This window comes from Somniosus microcephalus, chromosome 9 (genome assembly GCF_052327205.1).
Source record: "Somniosus microcephalus isolate GS21.2 chromosome 9, FLI_Smic_1.0, whole genome shotgun sequence".
NCBI classification, from domain to species: domain Eukaryota; kingdom Metazoa; phylum Chordata; class Chondrichthyes; order Squaliformes; family Somniosidae; genus Somniosus; species Somniosus microcephalus.
This window is the reverse complement of record NC_140995.1, coordinates 60,987,699-61,006,222: the sequence shown is the minus strand read 5'-3', so window position 1 is coordinate 61,006,222 and position 18,524 is coordinate 60,987,699. Positions and strand designations below refer to the sequence as shown.

The 18,524-nt window shown below is 49.6% G+C and overlaps 1 protein-coding gene across 5 annotated transcripts in view; it reads right to left on the bottom strand.

The window, feature by feature from the left end:
- The window catches only part of extl3 (exostosin-like glycosyltransferase 3), a 104,910-nt gene that overhangs the window by 19,064 nt on the left and 67,322 nt on the right, over nt 1–18,524 (bottom strand). For all 5 annotated transcript variants that reach the window (XM_085996656.1, XM_085996655.1, XM_085996654.1 and 2 more), the window contains exon 2: nt 6,856–9,518. In XM_085996656.1, the coding sequence (XP_085852782.1) occupies nt 6,856–8,988 (2,133 nt within the window). In that variant the 5' untranslated portion in view covers nt 8,989–9,518. The remainder of the gene's footprint in view (nt 1–6,855; nt 9,519–18,524) is intronic.

Sequence of the window (18,524 nt, the reverse complement as noted above, 5' to 3'; positions counted from 1 at the left end):
CAGAATTACTCCCAGTGCCACATGCTAGCGAGAGCAGAAATAGGAGAATAGACCAGATGAATGAGTGGCTGGAGAGATGGTGTAGGAGGGAGGGATTTAAATTCCTGAGGCATTGGGACCGATTCTGGGGAAGGTGGGACCTGTACAAGCTGCACGGATTACACCTCGGCAGAACCGGGACCAATATCCTCTCAGGGGGGTTTGCTAGTGAAGTTGGGAAGGATTTAAACTAGTTTGTCAGGGGGCTGGAAACCTAAGTGTGGGCCCAGAATGGAGAGAAATAAAGCTGGAGGTACAAGTTAGAAAATTAGTCAGCAAAACTAGTAGGGAGCAGAAACAAAGGCCAACAGTAAAGAGGGTCAAAGTGCAGAAAAAAATTAAACAGGCATAGTTGAAGGCACTTTGTCTAAATGCACGTAGCATTCGCAACAAGGTGGATGAATTAATGGCACTAATAGAAGTAAATGGGTATGATGTAATTGCCATTACAGAGACGTGGTTGCAGGGTAACCAAAGCTGGGAACTGAATGTTCCAGGGTACTCAACATTTAGGAAGGACAGACAAAAAGGAAAAGGAGGTGGCGTAGTGCTGTTAGTAAGGGATGAGATCAGTACGGTAGAGATAAAAGATCTTGGCTCGGCAGATCGTGATGTCGAACTGGAATCAGTTTGGGTGGAGCTAAGAAACAACAAAGGGTGGAAAACATTGGTGGGAGTTGTGTATAGGCCACCAAACAGTAGTGGTAATGTAGGGCACAGTATCAATCAAGAGATTAGAAGAGCATGTAACAAGGGTAATACGGTAGTCATGGGGGACTTTAATCTACATATTGACTGGGCAAATCAAATTACCAATAATGGTGTGGCGGACGAATTCTTGGAATGCATGCGAGATGCTTTCCTGGATCAGTATGTGGAGGAACCAACCAGGGAACAGGCTATTCTGGATCTGGTACTGTGTAACGAGAAAGGGCTAATCAATAATCTTGTGGTAAAGGGGCCTTTAGGGACAAATGAGCATAATATGATTGAATTTTACATTAAGTTTGAGAGGGATGCAAGTCCAATCTGAAACTAAGGTCTTCAATCTAAACAGAGGAAACTACAAGGGTATGAGGGACAAGTTGGCCATGGTAGATTGGGAGACTACACTAAAAAGTATGAAGGTGGACATACAATGGCTAACATTCAAGGAAATAATGCATAATTTGCAACAAACATATTCCTCTAGGGCATAGAAACCCAAAAGGAAAAGTGATCCAACCATGGCTAACAAAAGAAATTAAAGCTTGTATTAAGTCAAAGGAGGAAGCTTATAAAGATGCCAAAAAAGCGGTCAGCCGGAGGATTGGGATCTTTTTAGAAATCAGCAAAGGGGGACCAAGAAATTGATAAAGAAAGGGAAAATGGAATATGAGCACAAACTAGCGAAAAGTATAAAAACGGATTGTAAAAGCTTCTATAGATATGTGAAAAGGAAAAGACTGGTGAAGGTAAATGTAGGTCCTTTACAGTCAGAGATGGGAGAATTTATAATGGGGAATGAGGAAATGGCAGAGAAATTAAATAAATACTTTGTTTCTGTCTCCACGGAAGAAGACACAAAAAACCTCCCAGAAATACAAGAAAATCAAGGGTGTAACAAGAATGAGGAACTTAAAGAAATTATTATTAGTAAAACAGTACTAGCAAAATTAATCAGACTAAAAGTCGATAAATCTCAAGGACCAGATGACCTACATCCTAGGGTTTTGAAAGAGGTGGCCATTGAGATACTGGACGCATTGGTTGTCATCTTCCAAAATTCTATAGATTCTGGAACAGTTCCTGCAGATTGGAGGATAGCAAATGTAACCCTGCTATTTAAGAAAGGAGGGAGAGAAAACGGAGAACTACAGACCTGTTAGCCTCACATCAGTAGTTGGGAAAATGCTGGAATCTATTATAAAGAATGCAATAACTGGGCACTTAGAAACTAATAGTAAGATTGGGCAGAGTCAACATGGATTTAGGAAGGGAAAATCCTGTTTGACAAACCTATTGGAGTTCTTTGAGGATGTAACTAGTGGAGTAGACAGAGGGGAACCGGTAAATGTGGTTTATTTGGATTTTCAGAAGGCCTTCGATAAGGACCCACACAAGAGGTTGGTGAACAAAATTAGGGCACATGAAATTGGGGGTAATATACTAGCATGGATTGAGAATTGGTTTACAGACAGAAAACAAAGAGTAGGGATAAACGGGTCTTTTTCAGGATGGCAGGCCATGATTAGTGGGGTACCGCAGGGAACGGTGCTTGGGCCCCAGCTATTCACAATCTAGATCAATGATTTGGATGAGGGGACTAAATGTAACATTTCCAAATTTGCTGATGATACAAAGCTAGGTGGCAGTGTCAGTTATGAAGAGGATGTGAAGAGGCTTCAGGGGGATCTCAACAGGCTCAGTGAGTGGGCGAGAACATGGCAGATGGAATATAATGTGGATAAATGTGAAGTTATCCACTTTGGTAGAAAAAACAGAAAGACAGAGTATTTCCTAAATGGTGAAAGATTGGGGAATGCAGATGCTCAAAGGGACCTGGGTGTCCTTGTACGTGAGTCACTGAAAGTGAATGTGCAGCAAGCCATTAGGAAGGCAAATGGTATGCTGGCCTTCATTACAAGAGGATTTGAGTACAGGAGTAAAGAAGTCTTACTCCAATTATATAGGGCCTTGGTGAGACCACACCTGGAGTACTGTGTACAATTTTGGACTCCTTACCTAAGGAAGGATATACTTGCCATAGAGGGAGTGCAACGAAGGTTCACGAGATTGATTCCTGGGATGGCGGACTGTCGTATGAGAAGAGATTGAGTAAACTAGGTCTGTATTCTCTTGAATTCAGAAGAATGAGAGGGGATCTCATTGAAGCATACAAAATTATTACAGGGCTTGATAGGGTGGATGCTGGGAGAATGTTTCCCTTGTCTAGGGAGTCTAGAACCAGGGGCCACAGCCTCAGGATAAAGGGTAGGCCATTCAGGACCGAGATGAGAAGAAATTTCTTCACACAGGTGGTGAATCTTTGAAATTCTCTACCCCAGGGGGCTGTGGAGGCTCAGTCATTGGGTATATTCAAAACAGAAGTCAATAGATTTCTGACTAGTGAGGGCATCAAGGGATATGGTGATAGGGGCGGTGAATGGAGTTGAGGCAGAAGATTAGCCATGATCTCATTGAATGACAGCAGGCTCGAAGGGCCGAATGGCCTACTCCTGCTCCTATTTCATATGTTTTCCCTCCCCTTTTCTCAAATGAAACCACGGAGGGGAGAATGATCGTCGAACTGGGGCTTCTGGCCCAGGTACAAACGGGTGTCAGACAATTACTGACCTTCCCCCAACAGCTCCGTCAGTTTATCCAGCAAGTAGCAGAGTTAAGCAGATCACAGAGATTCCAGGTCCCACACCCACTACCCTCTGTGTCAGGTTAGCTGGTCTCTGCCAGGCACCAGCAAGGGACCACAGAGAGAAAAATCAATCAGGGTTCCTGCTCCTGATTGCTTTCAACCGACACTGGCTAGCATTGCTTGAACATTGGGAGATCGTGTGCAGCTGTGATGGACCCCCCCCCCCCCCCCGCCAGCCAAACAGAATGTTAACAGACACCATTAAACCTCACACATGTTTAGGGGTCAGTCTACTGTGATTCTGCTCAGGCACCTGAGGGACCAAAACTAACCCAGGAGTCGGCACCCAGGAAGGGAGAAAATTAGCAAGGGAAAGATCTTATATAGAATTTACAGCAAAAAAAAACAGGCCATTCGGCCTAACTGCTCTGTGCCAGTGTTTGTGCTCCACACGAGCCTCCTCCCACCCTCTTCATCTAACCCTATCAACATATCCTTCTATTACTTTCTCCCTCATGTACTTATCTACCTTCCCCTTAAATACATCTATCCTATCCGCCTCAACTACTCCATGTGGTAGCAAGTTCCACATTCTCACCACTCTCTGGGAAAAGAAGTTTCTCCTGAATTCCTTATTGGATTTATTAGAGACAATTTTATATTAATGGCCTCTAGTTTTGGTCTTCCCCACACAACTGGAAATATCTTCTACCCTATCAAACCCTTTCATAATTTTAACAGCCACTATCAGGTCATGTCAGTCTTCTCTTTTCTAGAGAAAAGAGCCCCTGTTCAGTCTTTCCTGATGGGTATAACCTCTCAGTTCTGGTATCATCCTTGTAAATCTTTTTTGCACCTTCTCCATTGTATTTACATATTGCCTTTCATGACCTCAGCGCTTTACAGCCAATTAAGTACTTTTGAAATGTAGTCACTGTTGTAATTTGGGCAACAACAAAAAAAGACGCATCAGACATATTTCTGGACAGAGCAAGGATTAAGGGGTATAGTGGGGTTAATCTATCAAAAGGAGAGGATATGTTGGGTCTATCTTCCTAAAAATTCCTGTTCATCTGCTGCAGTCTGTGCAGTTCCCCAAGGGGCAGTTTCAGACCAGACTGATGCTATAATATGACAAAACATTTGTAGCAACTCACGCTAGTCTCTCTGTGGTCCGCTTTCAGTGAGTCTCCACCTCAGTGTGGCACACAATTAGCAAAATGTACCAGAATAGAACGGCACCATAGCAACCAACGATCGGTGCCTGGAGACAGTTCCCAGGACACCCTTGGCGTTGGAGCATTTCCAGGTAAAAATGCCACAAAAAAGCTTTCACTAATGAGGTTGCTAGAATCAAATGGAAGCCATTCACTCCTTCAATTTCTTTGTAGCAGACGACACACAGGTGAAGGGGCAGAGCTATCCTCAAGCAATTTGGCTGTCTATCTATATCTTGTACCCAATAGTATCACACCTCTCAAATGCAGCACAACTCACATAACCACAGTCTCGAGTTAACCAGGGTCATTACTTTGCATCGAGTCAAGTGGATATCAAACAAGAGCCAATCAAACAAGAAATGAAAGAAAGAACTTGCATTTATTTAACACCTTTCATGTCCACAGGATGTCCCAAACTGCTTCACAGCCAATGAATTTCTGAAGTATAGTCTCTGTTGTAATGTAGGAAACGTGGCAGCCAATTTACCCACAGCAAGATTCCACAAACAGCAATGGGATAACCAGATAATCTGTTTCAGTGATGTTGATTGAGGGCTAAATATTGGCTCGGACACCAGAGAGAACTCCCCTGCTCCTCTTCGAAATAGTGCCATGGGATATTCTACATCTTTTGACTGAGGTGATCGTGCTACCCACTGAACCACAATTGATGCATCTTTGCAACAAGTTTCTGTTGTGACACTTTTATCAAACATTTTTTTAAACATGCACTGCTTTTGCTTTGTCTATACGCTCAGTGATTCTCTCAATTAATTCATTAAAATAAGACAGCTTCACCTACCCTTTTACAAACCCTCACTGATTATCCACGATTACCTCTTAACCCTTCAAAGAATTTGCAGTTTACTAATTCACAGTGTTTAGCCCTGAACAGAATGGATTTCCACAAGATAGAAATAGAAGGGCCTGGCACAGCAAGTCCAGGCCTTGGCTGTTCAATCCGGTAGGTGCTAAACTCAAGCTCTTTCCCACAGCAGGGGAACAGCATCAATTCCCATTCACGCTCTTGCTGCCTGGGAAACTGCATGACATGGAGGGGGTTGTAGGAGTCTGCTGCCCATATCCTAACTCGCACCAAGTCCCGTTCAGCCATCATCGCTCTGCACCCACTCGCTGACCTACATTAGCTCCAGGTTGAGCAAAGCCTCAATTTTAAAATTCTGATCCTCATGTTCAAATCCCTCCAGGGCCTCACCCCGCCCTATCTCTGTAACCTCCTCCAGCCCGACAACCCTCCGAGATCTCGGCAATCCTACAATTTTAATCGTTGCACCATTGGCGGCCATGCTTTCAGCTGCCTAGGTCCTAAGCTCTGAAATTTCCTCCCTAAGTCTCTCCGCCTCTCTCTCTTCCTTTTAAGATGCTCTTTAAATCCTACCTTTTTGACCAAGCTTTTGGTCATCTGTCCTAACATCTCATGGGGCTCGGTGTCAATTTTTGTTTGATTACGCTCCTGTGAAGCGCCTTGGGACTTTTTACTACTTTAAAGGCGCTATATAAATACAAGTTGTGGTTCCTGTTGTTGAGTCAGTGGGAGAAAAGTTTAAAAGAGGAGGAAAACCACTTTCTTCTACCCCATTTGTAAAAATAAGTAATGGAAACAAAGATGGTTTCTCTCTTGTATTGGATTGACTGCAAATGCTTCACCTGGAAACCCAATCAACTGATTGTAATTTAGATCAGTGCGTCCAAATAGGCAGAACTGAAAATGGGTATCAATTTTATTTACATCAAAGAGAATTATCTATTTGTTAGTCGGGCATTTCCAATATTCCCGTGCTCTAGAAACCCCAGAGGAAGTCGAGGAAAATAGAACGCAGTACATCCAAGTGACATTGTGACTTTAGATTGTACAAATTCAGCCCACGATATTACAGAGGGTTTACCAGTGGCAACATAATTTACACTATGTATGGGCAATCGACCCTGGAGCCTCATCAATTGGCGAGACTACTAACTCATTGTACAGATCTCAACTCTTCTGGTAAGGGGAGACATAAAATAACATGAAAAAACATGCAAGGCTCTGCAAAGACTTCTTGAAAGTCAGTATTTGATTTACCTGCACAGTTCCAAGGAGATCCTTCCTGGGTCTGGGAAGCCTGGTCCTTTGTCACTTTTTAAACATGCTACATAGAACATTACCAAACTGGAATGCACGCGCACGTGCACGAGATGGTTATCCGTCATAGAAGTATACCAGAGAAAAGAAAATATCCTTACCACAATGGGCACTCCGATATCAGGCCAAATAAGGTCCTCAGATGGTGGCTTGGGAGAGTTCCACACGACAACGACTTTATTTAAGTAAGGAAGGCCATTCAGCCTCTCCAAAGAGTTCATCAGGACTTCCTCGCGCTCATAGGTCAACATTACGACTGTAAACTGTTCCCTGGGAACATTCCCGCCCAGCGCAGCCTGGAACTCCTTCCCAGAGCCCCCGGCTCCTGCGCCTATTGGCCGGAATCCTGTCCCGGACCCAAGGAACTTGGCCTCTGAGGGTAAAGTGGGGTCAAGCGGGGTGTGTGGAAAGAGGTGGAATGGTCCTGGGGCGGTGTTCCAGGCTCTGTAAGTATCCCGGACGGTAACCGTGAAGTTCCGCAGGTATTTGGGGGAGGCATAGGGTGGCTCAGTCTCAACGGGCCCCAAATCCAGGTCTCCAGTGTCCGCCATGTTGGGATCAGTGCCAGCGGCCTTTCCCGTCTTGTGAGGGATCTCCTTGGACGGCTCTTCCGCGATGGGAGCGGCAGGGATTTGTATCCGGGTCCGCACGGTGGACAGGATGGTGCTCAGCACATTGTCCGAGGTGGAAAAGTAGGTCTCCCACAGGAAGCGGCCTTGACGTCTCATGTTGAGGAGATCGCTGTCAGAGATGCTTCTCAGGAGGAAGTGGACTTCCGTTATGCGTGGTTTTGGCACCACCAGAGCTGCCTCGCTCCAGTGTATCGTGTCATGATAGGGCAACTGCACATGTTCCCCGAGGATTACCGGGATGGCTCCAACTTCCAAGGCTTCAAAAAGCCTCATGGAACAACCAGCGGAAGCGATGAGACGGCTGTTCCCTGGTGTTATGATTAAGACAAAAGACGACAATTTCAGCAACTCTAGTCTGTCACCCCTCTCGCCACAAAGCGCCCACTCAGTAGGCAAGGCGGGCAGAGGCTGGTTCTTGCAGGTGAACTCCACAAGGACCAAGTCCAACTTGCTGTCCTGAACAGCCTTCAAGGTGGCGATGATCCGATCGTCATAATCGGCTGGAGCGTTGCCCTCCATCTCCTCCTCAAAGGAACGGGCCTCCTGCAAGCTGGACATGAGTGACTCGATCTTCTCTCCCTGGAAGCTGAAGAGATACTTCCTTTTGACGGGGACCTGGGGAGGGATCTCTAGGAAATTGGGCTCGGACATGGCGTGGATAAGCGGCGAGGGGATGAGATCGAACCCAGGACGATACTGCATGTCGTAGAAGTTAGACTGGGCAACCATGGCCCTGCCTGTGCTGACATTGTAGAGCAGGTTCTGTGTCTGCGACTTCCTGGACAAGTTGATGAGGAGATGATTGTGTCCATCTGACCGCCAGTAAGGGAGGGAATGCAACTGCTTTTCAAGGTCAATGGATTTCAGTATCGATGAGTCCTCCAGCTCCCCAACCAAGACCACGTAGACACAGGCAACGTGAGGATTGTCTGTAATGTAGATGTTAGTCCGAGCAGTCGCCTGGAATGCCTGTTTGATTAATGGATCGATAAAACCGCTGAATTGGTACTGATCCAGTAAGTAGATGTAAACGGGAAATCCAGATGTAAGCGGACACCGGGAGTAATCAAAGCAAGAGTGCAAGCGGCAGCTGTTGGGGGACTTTGGCAATGGGAAGTTGGTCTCGTCTTTCTCTGGCAAGAGGCGGATTGGCAGCGATAGCTTGGGCTGGTTCTGAGCCACCAGCTCTTTGTACGAGTGCTCGGTTTGGCTGATGACATTCTTGAGCTGAAGCAGGTCCTGCTTGGCATTCTCAATGCTCTTCTTGCAAGACTCGATCTTCAGATTGAGTTTGGCGATTTCGCTGTTGAGCTCCTGCCGCTTGGCCTCGAGCTGGAGCAGCTCCTCGCTGACAGACTCTCGGATGCGGCACAAGTCCTGCACGTGCTTGACCTCGCACAGGGCGTTGCCCGAGCGCGGCTCGAAAATACGCGGACCCGAGTCGTCCAGGTTGTCGATGGTGGTCAGGTAGTAATGGGCAATCAGCGGGAAGAAGACCAGTATGATGAAGAGGGTGAAGCTGAGCCAGGTTAACCGGATGCGATTGGACCATCGTAGCATGCATGGCTGCCCTACATTCCCAACACCTCCGTTCCGGAGCATGATATAAACCGGCAAGAGTTAGGAGAAAAAAACGTTTTTAAATTTAAAAAAGAGAGGGGGAAAGAAACCCTCTCACAATCACGTTTGATCAGAAGCCATGATGGGGAAATCTAATCTCACTCACTGCCCAAAGGCTCATTGTGTACTTCCCTTCAGATAGTTCCCATAAGCCGTTTACAACTTAACACCGATAGAATGGAAATTTCATTTTCTCTCTCCTGCGTCCCACGAAATGTCTCTCTCTCTCCACGCGAGGCTGCCCAGCAAACCGGAATCAATCAGCGTACGCCTTCAGCTCACTGTTGCCACTGGAGGTGCCATTGCCATGACGATGAGAGGTCTCCGAGGACCACAGCAGACGCCTGTTAAGCCGGCAGTCTCCATCAGTGGCCCTCAGCAACCTATATTGGCACCCGACAAGATATTCACGACCCACGGCCACAGCAATGAGCAGGAAGCGACGGGTAATCTTGTCCTTTTCTCTCTCGCTCTTCTCACAGCACTTCAGCTTCCATTAGCGCCATCACCAGCTGCAATACAAGAGGTTTCAAGTTAGTGGCTTCATACAAATCAAACATTTTGTACATCACTGAGGGCGGGAGCATCTGTCGATGCTGCTCATTAGTTTTAAATCACCAGAGCTGGGAGTTTATAAACTGTGGTTCTCAACCTCGTCTTCAAATCCCCCCATGGACGCGCCCCTCCCTATCTCTAACCTCCTCCAGCCCTACATAGGAACATAGGAGGCCATTCAGCCCCTCGAGCCTGTTCTGCCATTCAATGAGATCATGGCTGATCTGCGATCTAACTCCTGAAAGGTCTGGCTCTAATTTTCAGATTATGCCCCCTAGTCCTAGAATCCCCAACCAGCAGAAATATTTTCTCTCTATCTACCCTATCTGTTCCCCTTAATATCCTGAAAACTTCGATCAGATCACCCCTTAACCTTCTAAATTCTAGGGAATACAACCCTAATTTGTGTAATCTCTCCTCATAACTTAACCCTTGAAGTCCTGGTATCATTCTGGTAAACCTACGCTGCTCTCCCTCCAAGGCCGATATATCCTTCCTGAGGCGTGATGCCCAGAACTGCTCACAGTACTCCAGGTGTGGTCTAACCAGGGTTTTGTATAGCTGTAGCATAACTTCTACCCCCTTGTATTCTAGTCCTCTAGATATAAAGGCCAGCTTTCCATTAGCCTTTTTGATTATTTTCTGTACAACCCTCCCCATCTCTGTAACCTCCTCCAGCCCCACAACCCTCAGATCTCTGTTCTCCTCTAATTCTGGCCTCTTGAGCATCCCTGATTTTAATCACTCCACCACTGGTGGCCGTGCCTTCAGCCGCCTTGGTCCAAAGCTCTGGAATTCCCTCCCTAAACCTCTCCGCCTTCCTTTACACCTACCTTTTTGATCACCTGTCCTAATATCTCTTTATGTGAGGGGGGGGGGGGGGGCGGCGGCGGGGAGAAGAAGAGGAAAGAGTCTCAAAAGGGTATCATCTTTCCTGAATGTGTTCAGCAAACTACGGTATCTGGAGGCGTTGAGTGAAGCCAAACCACCAATATCAATGTCATGGAAGTTTCCAGCCAATCGTGTCTATTGAGGAAAGTCAGTAATCCGAAGCTAATCCCATAGCCCTGCATTTCATCTGGTTCAAATCTTTATCCAATTCTCCCGTCAAGCCTCTGCCTCACATTCCTTCGATGCAATGACTAGTTTCCAAATTCATTCAAATGCATCATTTATTTGCAAACAAATAAAGTTGGCCAAACTCTTCTTTTAAAAAAGGTATTTGTATTTCTCTGGACTTGTGTCATTCCCGTGGAAACGCAAGCTCGGTTTGAGTACAATCCCACGCGAACTAGCCGGGTCCACTGCCCGAGGAAATATTCTTCATGCAGGAGCCCTGAATTAATTTTAATTAAGAACAGACTTACAGAGTACATCATTGGGCAACTGCGATGAGAACAGATATCTTGTGGCTGTTTTCCATGTTTTTGGTGGGATTTTTTTTCCCCTTTTAGCTCCCAGTCCGAATCCTGCACTGATTAGATAGAGAGAGAACGAAAGAGACAGACTGAGACGGGGAGCGAGGGAGAGAGAAACAGGGGGTGCGGGAGAGGGGGAGAGCGAGGGGGAGAGGTGAGAGAGAGGGGAGGTGAGAGAGAAGGGTTGAGAGAGAGATGGGAGAGAGGGGAGAGAGGGGGGAAGAGAGAGAGGGGGGGAAGAGAGAGAGGGGGGGAAGAGAGAGGGGGGGGAAGAGAGAGGGGGGGAAAGAGAGAGGGGGGGGAAGAGAGAGGGGGGGGGAAGAGAGAGGGGGGGGAAGAGAGAGGGGGGGGGAAGAGAGAGGGGGGGGGAAGAGAGAGGGGGGGGGAAGAGAGAGGGGGGGGGAAGAGAGAGGGGGGGGAAGAGAGAGGGGGGGGAAGAGAGAGGGGGGGGAAGAGAGAGGGGGGGGGAAGAGAGAGGGGGGGAAGAGAGAGGGGGGGGAAGAGAGAGGGGGGGGAAGAGAGAGAGGGGGGAAGAGAGAGAGGGGGGAAGAGAGAGAGGGGGGAAGAGAGAGAGGGGGGAAGAGAGAGAGGGGGAAGGCGGCGGGGGGGAAGGCGGCGGGGGGGAAGGCGGCGGGGGGGGAAGGCGGCGGGGGGGGGAAGGCGGCGGGGGGGGAAGGCGGCGGGGGGGGAAGGCGGCGGGGGGGAAGGCGGCGGGGGGGAAGGCGGCGGGGGGGGAAGGCGGCGGGGGGGGAAGGCGGCGGGGGGGGAAGGCGGCGGGGGGGGAAGGCGGCGGGGGGGGAAGGCGGCGGGGGGGGAAGGCGGCGGGGGGGGAAGGCGGCGGGGGGGGGAAGGCGGCGGGGGGGGAAGGCGGCGGGGGGGGAAGGCGGCGGGGGGGGAAGGCGGCGGGGGGGGAAGGCGGCGGGGGGGGAAGGCGGCGGGGGGGGAAGGCGGCGGGGGGGGAAGGCGGCGGGGGGGGAAGGCGGCGGGGGGGAAGGCGGCGGGGGGGAAGGCGGCGGGGGGGGAAGGCGGCGGGGGGGGAAGGCGGCGGGGGGAGAAGGCGGCGGGGGGGGAAGGCGGCGGGGGGGGAAGGCGGCGGGGGGGGAAGGCGGCGGGGGGGGAAGGCGGCGGGGGGGGAAGGCGGCGGGGGGGGAAGGCGGCGGGGGGGGAAGGCGGCGGGGGGGGAAGGCGGCGGGGGGGGAAGGCGGCGGGGGGGGGAGGCGGCGGGGGGGGGAAGGCGGCGGGGGGGGAAGGCGGCGGGGGGGGAAGGCGGCGGGGGGGGAAGGCGGCGGGGGGGGAAGGCGGCGGGGGGGGAAGGCGGCGGGGGGGGAAGGCGGCGGGGGGGGAAGGCGGCGGGGGGGGAAGGCGGCGGGGGGGGAAGGCGGCGGGGGGGGAAGGCGGCGGGGGGGGAAGGCGGCGGGGGGGGAAGGCGGCGGGGGGGGAAGGCGGCGGGGGGGGGAAGGCGGCGGGGGGGGCGGCGGCGGCGGCGGGGGGGAGGCGGCGGGGGGGAGGCGGCGGGGGGGAGGGAGAGAGGGACGGAGAGAGAGACGGAGAGAGAGCGTGAAACAGACAGAAAGAACAGGCAGAGAAAGAACAAAGAGAAACACAGACAGAATGAAAGAGAAACAGGCAGAGAGATGGAGAGAGAAACAGACAGAGAGACGGTAAGAAATAGAGAGAGAGACAGAGACAAACAGAGAGAGATGGCAAGAGAGACAGACAGACTGAGAAGGTAATTAAGAGTCAAATATGTGGTGAGTAACTGGAGTCACGTATGGGCCAGACCGGGTATGGACGGCAGGTTTCCTTCCCTAAAGGACATGAGTGTACCCGTTGGGTTTTTATGACAATCAGACAGCTTCATGATCACTTTACTTGTTTTTATTTCCAGGATTTTTTTAAAAACTGAATTCAAATTCTCTAACTTGTGAGATTTGAACCTGCGTTCTCTAAATCATTAGTCCAGTAACATAACCAACCCACAAAACCAAAATTATTTTTTTTGAACCACACAGGTCTAGAACTTGAAATCAGCCCAACCGTTGAACTGGGTTATCCCACCCCTCAGACATGGCTCGATTCGGAGGGGAGAGAGAGAGATTGGTTACTCTCTTTCTTCCTCTGATCAATAACTTTACAACAAGATCGTCTGAAGCCACAGTGACCAGCAGTCACAGTACCACCTCATGGTGGAGAGCAGACACTTTGCTGCTTCCTCTCATCACTCACTACACTTCACCCAAAAGTTTCCAAAACACACAACTCCCACCCTGACAATAACCCACAGGTCTTGCTCCTTTCAGCCTGATTGAGGTAGATGCATTTAGATGAGCACTTGAAACGCCATAGCATACAAGGCTACGGACCAAGTGCTGGAAAATGGGATTAAAATAGACAGGGCTTGATGGCTGGCGCGGACTCGATGGGCTGAAGGGCCTCTTTCTGTGCTATCTAACTGTATATGCAGGTTTAGTATTTCACTCTGCTGATTCTTGGCAGATGCAACATACACTGCTTTTCTTGATATATATTAATGACTTGGATGTGGGTGTACAGGGCACAATTTTAAAATTTGCAGATGACACAAAACTTGGAAGTATAGTGAACAGTGAGGAGGAGTGATAGACTTCAAGAGGATATAGACAGGATGGTGGACTGGGCGGACACGTGGCAGATGAAAGTTAACGCAGAAAAGTGCGAATTGATACATTTTGGTAGGAAGAACGAGGAAGAAAGAAGAAAAACTTGCATTTATATAGCGCCTTTCACGACCACTGGATGTCCCAAAGCGTTTTACAGCTAATGAAGTACTTTTTGAAGTGTAGTCACTGTTGTAATGTAGGAACCACGGTAGCCAATTTGCACACAGCAAGCTCCCACAAACAGCAATGTGATAACGACCAGATATGTTTTTGTGATGTTGATTGGCAATATAAACAAAACGGTACAATTCTAAAGGGGGTGCAGGAAGAGAGATACCTGGGGGTATATGTGCACAAATTATTGAAGGTGGCAGGGCAGGTTGAGAAAGCGGTTGAAAAAGCATACGGGATCCTGGGCTTTATAAATAGAGGCATAGAGTACAAGCACAAGGAAATTATGATGAACCTTTATAAAACACTGGTTCAGCCTCAACTGGAGTATTGTGTCCAATTCTGGGCATCGCACTTCAGGAAGGATGTGAAGGCCTTAGAGAGGGTGCAGAAAAGATTTACAAGAATGGTTCCAGGGATGAGGGACTTCAGTTACTTGGATAGACTGGAGAAGCTGGGGTTGTTCTCCTTAGAGCAGAGATGGTTGAGAGGAGATTTGATAGAGGTGTTCAAAATCATGAGGGGTCTAGACAGAGTAGATACAGAGAAACTGTTCCCATTGGTGGAAGGGTCGAGAACCAGAGGACACAGATTTAAGATGATTGGCAAAAGAACCAAAGGCGACATGAGGAAAAACTTTTACGCAGCGAGTGGCTATGATCTGGAATGCACTGCCTGAAAGGGTGGTGGATGCAGACTCAATTGTGGCTTTCAAAAAGGAATTGGATAAGTACCTGAAGGAAAAAGAATTGCAGGGCTATGGGGAAAGGGTGGGGGAGTGGGACTAGCTGAAGAGCTCTTGCAGAGAGCCGGCACGGGCTCGACGGGCCGAATGGCCTCTGATGTGCCTTGAATAACCACAAAACTAGAAGTTATAGACTTTAACAAGTTGGCTTTTAATCACTAAGATCAGAGCTAACATCTCAACACACTGACTGGCTCGCAGGAATGAGTCATACAGGTTAGTCAGGAAAGAGGAAGTGAAACTATACACCGTGTGGGGGAGGGTAATATACATGAGTGCAAAACGAATACAGGCAAGAACAAATACAGGCAAGAACAAACAGATTTCATTACATTCACCCCTTCTTTAGATTTAGTCCATCGGGGTGATGTTTCTTAAAAGTTGGTATAAGTGAGTCTGTCAGGAGGTTTTGCAGTTCTCAGTGATCGGCGCAAAGCCGGTTGGGGTGCCTCTAGGGGAGTGGATTCTGGTTCCTCCACTGTCCGGGCCTCCGCAGTGTCTTCCAGGTTATCTGCAGTGTCCTCCAGGTTAAAGTTGGGTATTGATACCTCTGGGCGTCCTGTCTCTTTGTGTAGGTCTTCCTCGGGTAGTCTCTCATCGTTCTCTCCGCTCCCCGAGGGAGCGAGGTCTTTTATGGAAACCGTGTCCTCTCGCCCGTCAGAGTATTCGATATAGGTGTACTGAGGGTTTGCATGGAGGAGCTGTACCTTTTCCACAAGGGGGTCCGTTTTATGGCCTCTCACGTGCTTCCGCAATAGTACTGTCCCCGGGGACGTCAGCCACGCGGGTAGAGATATGCCCGAGGTCAATTTCCGGGGGAAAAACGAACATCTTTTCGTGAGGGGTAGCGTTAGTGGCTGTACATAACAGAGACCTTATGGAGTGGAGCACGTCTGGGAGGACTTCCTGCCAGCGGGAGGTCGGAAGGCCTTTTGACTTTAAGGCTAACGTGACAGCCTTCCAAACAGTAGCATTCTCCCTTTCCACTTGCCCATTACCCCGGGGGTTGTAGCTAGTGGTTCTGCTAGTGGCTATCCCCTTTGAGAGCAAGAACTGGCGCAGTTCGTCACTCATAAATGACGTCCCCCTATCGCTGTGTATGTAGTTCGGCATGCCAAACATGCAGAATAGATTACCGAGACACTTGATGACCGTGGCACTGGTCATGTCTGGGCAGGGAATGGCGAAGGGGAAGCGGAAATATTCATCGATGATATTGAGGAAGTATACGTTATGGTCGGCAGAGGGAAGGGGTCCCTTGAAGTCCAGACTTAGGCGCTCGAATGGCCGTGTGGCTTTGATAAGGTGTGCACGGTCAGGCCTGTAGAAACGAGGCTTGCATTCCGCACAGATGCGGCAGGTTCTGGTCATTGCCCTGACCTCCTCGATGGAGTGGGGCAGATTGCGGGACTTTATAAAATGGTATAGTCGGGTGACCCCTGGGTGACAGAGGTCGTTGTGGAGACCCTGTAATTTGTCCGTATGAATGCTGGCACACATTCCCCGCGATAGGGCGTCTGGGGGTTCATTAAGGGCTCCCGGCCTGTACATAATATCATAGTCAAACGTGGATAGTTCGATCCTCCACCTGAGTATTTTGTCATTCTTGATTTTCCCCCCTTTGTTATTAAACATGAAAGCCACCGACCGCTGGTCGGTGAGCAGGGTGAAACGTTTGCCGGCTAGGTAGTGTCTCCAGTGCCGCACTGCCTCCACTATAGCCTGTGCCTCCTTCTCGACAGAAGAGTGCCTGATTTCAGGTCCCTGAAGGGTTCGGGAGAAGGCGGCCACAGGTCTCCCAGCCTGATTGAGGGCCGCAGCTAAAGCAAAGTCTGACGCATCGCTTTCGACTTGAAAGGGAATGCTTTCGTCCACTGCACACACTGCAGCCCTTTCAATGTCCTGTTTGATACTGGTGAAAGCCTCCCGAGCTTCAGCTGATAGTGGGAAGGACGTCGATTTAATGAGGGGTCGGGCCTTATCAGAGTAATTGGGCACCCATTGGGCATAATACAAAAAAAATCCCAGGCACCTTTTTAAAGCTTTGGGATTGTGTGGCAGGGGCAGTTCCTTTAGGGGGCGTAATCGGTCAGGGTCCGGTCCAATTACCCCATCTTCCACCACACAGCCGAGGATACAGAGACAGGTTATGTTGAAGACACATTTGTCTTCGTTGTAGGTTAGATTCAGCTTTAGGGCAGTTTTTAAAAATCTCGCAAGATTTAGATCGTGGTCTTGCTGGTTGTGCCCGCAGATAGTGACATTGTCCAGATAGGGGTAGGTAGCTTGTAGTTTATTCTCGTCAACCATGCGGTCCATCTCACGTTGGAAGACCGAGACCCCATTTGTTACCCCGAAGGGCACTCTGAGAAAATGGTAGAGGCGTCCGTTCGCCTCAAAGGCGGTGTATGGGCGGTCCTCCGTTCTAATGGGGAGCTGGTGATACGTGGATTTGAGGTCGATAGTCGAGAAGACTCGGTATTGCGCGATCTGGTTGACCATTTCTGATATGCGGGGTAAAGGGTAGGCGTCCAGCTGGGTATAAATATTAACAGTCTGGCTGTAGTCAATTACCATCCGTTTCTTTTCGCTATTTTTAACTATGACTACTTGGGCACGCCACGGACTGGTACTGCATTCAATAATGCCTTCCCGCAGGAGTCTGTCCACTTCCGCCTTGATAAAGTGTCTGTCTTCCAGACTGTACCATCTACTTTTGGTCGCTATGGGCCTACAGTTCGGAGCGAGATTAGCGAATAAAGAGGGCGGGCTGATTTTTAAGGTTGATAGGCCACAGACTGTGAGTGGCGGCTGGGACCCGCCATATGCCAGCGTGACACTTTTGTGGTGGCACTGGAAGTCCAGGCCCAAGATTACATTAACAGAGAGTTCTGGCATCACGAGGAGTTTAAAATCCTTGTAGTCCGTGCCTTTTACAGTCAGTGTTACCACACAGTAGCCCAAAATGTCCGAAGTGTGGGGCTTAGCAGCCATAGCAATTCTGCTCCGTGTAGGGGTTACCGTTAATGAGTGCTGCCGTACCAGGCTAGGGTGGATAAAACTCTCGGTACTCCCAGTCAATTAAACATTTCGTTAAATTCACGTTTACCTGTATGTCCATCATGGATTTTGTCAACGGGTGTGGCCTGGATTGATCCACCGTGATCGAAGCCACTGTTGGGCCCTGGGCGGCCGTTGAGTCGGGAAAAGATGGCGGATCCCAAGATGGCGGCCCGCACACGGCGGTGACGGAGTTGAAAATCGGATTCCCCCTGCAGACTTTGCTAAAATGCCCCTTTTTCTTACATTTGAAGCATGTAGCGTCCTTCGCTGGGCATCGTTGTCTGGGGTGCTTGGCCTGGCCACAGTAGCAGCATTTCATGCCTCGAGACATTGCCGCTGTAGTAGGACTCCTGGGTGAACTTCTGTGTGGGGACTCCGGCGGTGTAGAGCTGGTCTGAGACCTGGATGGGGAAGATGGCTGATTCCAAGATGGCGGCCCGCTCGGCGCGCACGAGGCGGTGAGGGCCGCATGGCCGGAAGAATAAGAGTCAGAGTTTTTCTGGGCCACGTCCAGCGATCGCGCAGTGGCCACTGCCTTTTTTAAGTCCAGGACCTCCTTCTCCAGCAGTCTCTGCCGGATATAATTCGATTTGAGGCCCGTGATGAAGGAATCGCGGACCAATTCGTCAGAGTACACGTTGGCCGTCACGGCCTTGCAGTTACAGTCCCGGACCAGGTCCTTTAGGCCCTGTAAGAAATCGTCCATCGATTCCTCAGGTCGCTGCCTGCGTGTAGCCAGCAGATGTCTGGCGTACACTTCGTTTACTGGCCTCTGGTATTGGGCCTTCAGGATAGTGATGGCCTCCGTGTAAGAGGTGGCGTCCCGGATGAACGAATAAATCCGATGATTAACGCGAGTAGTCAGTAGACTCAGTTTATCTACCTCGCTAGCGGATGAGGCCCTCGCGAAGAGTTCGAAGCATTTGA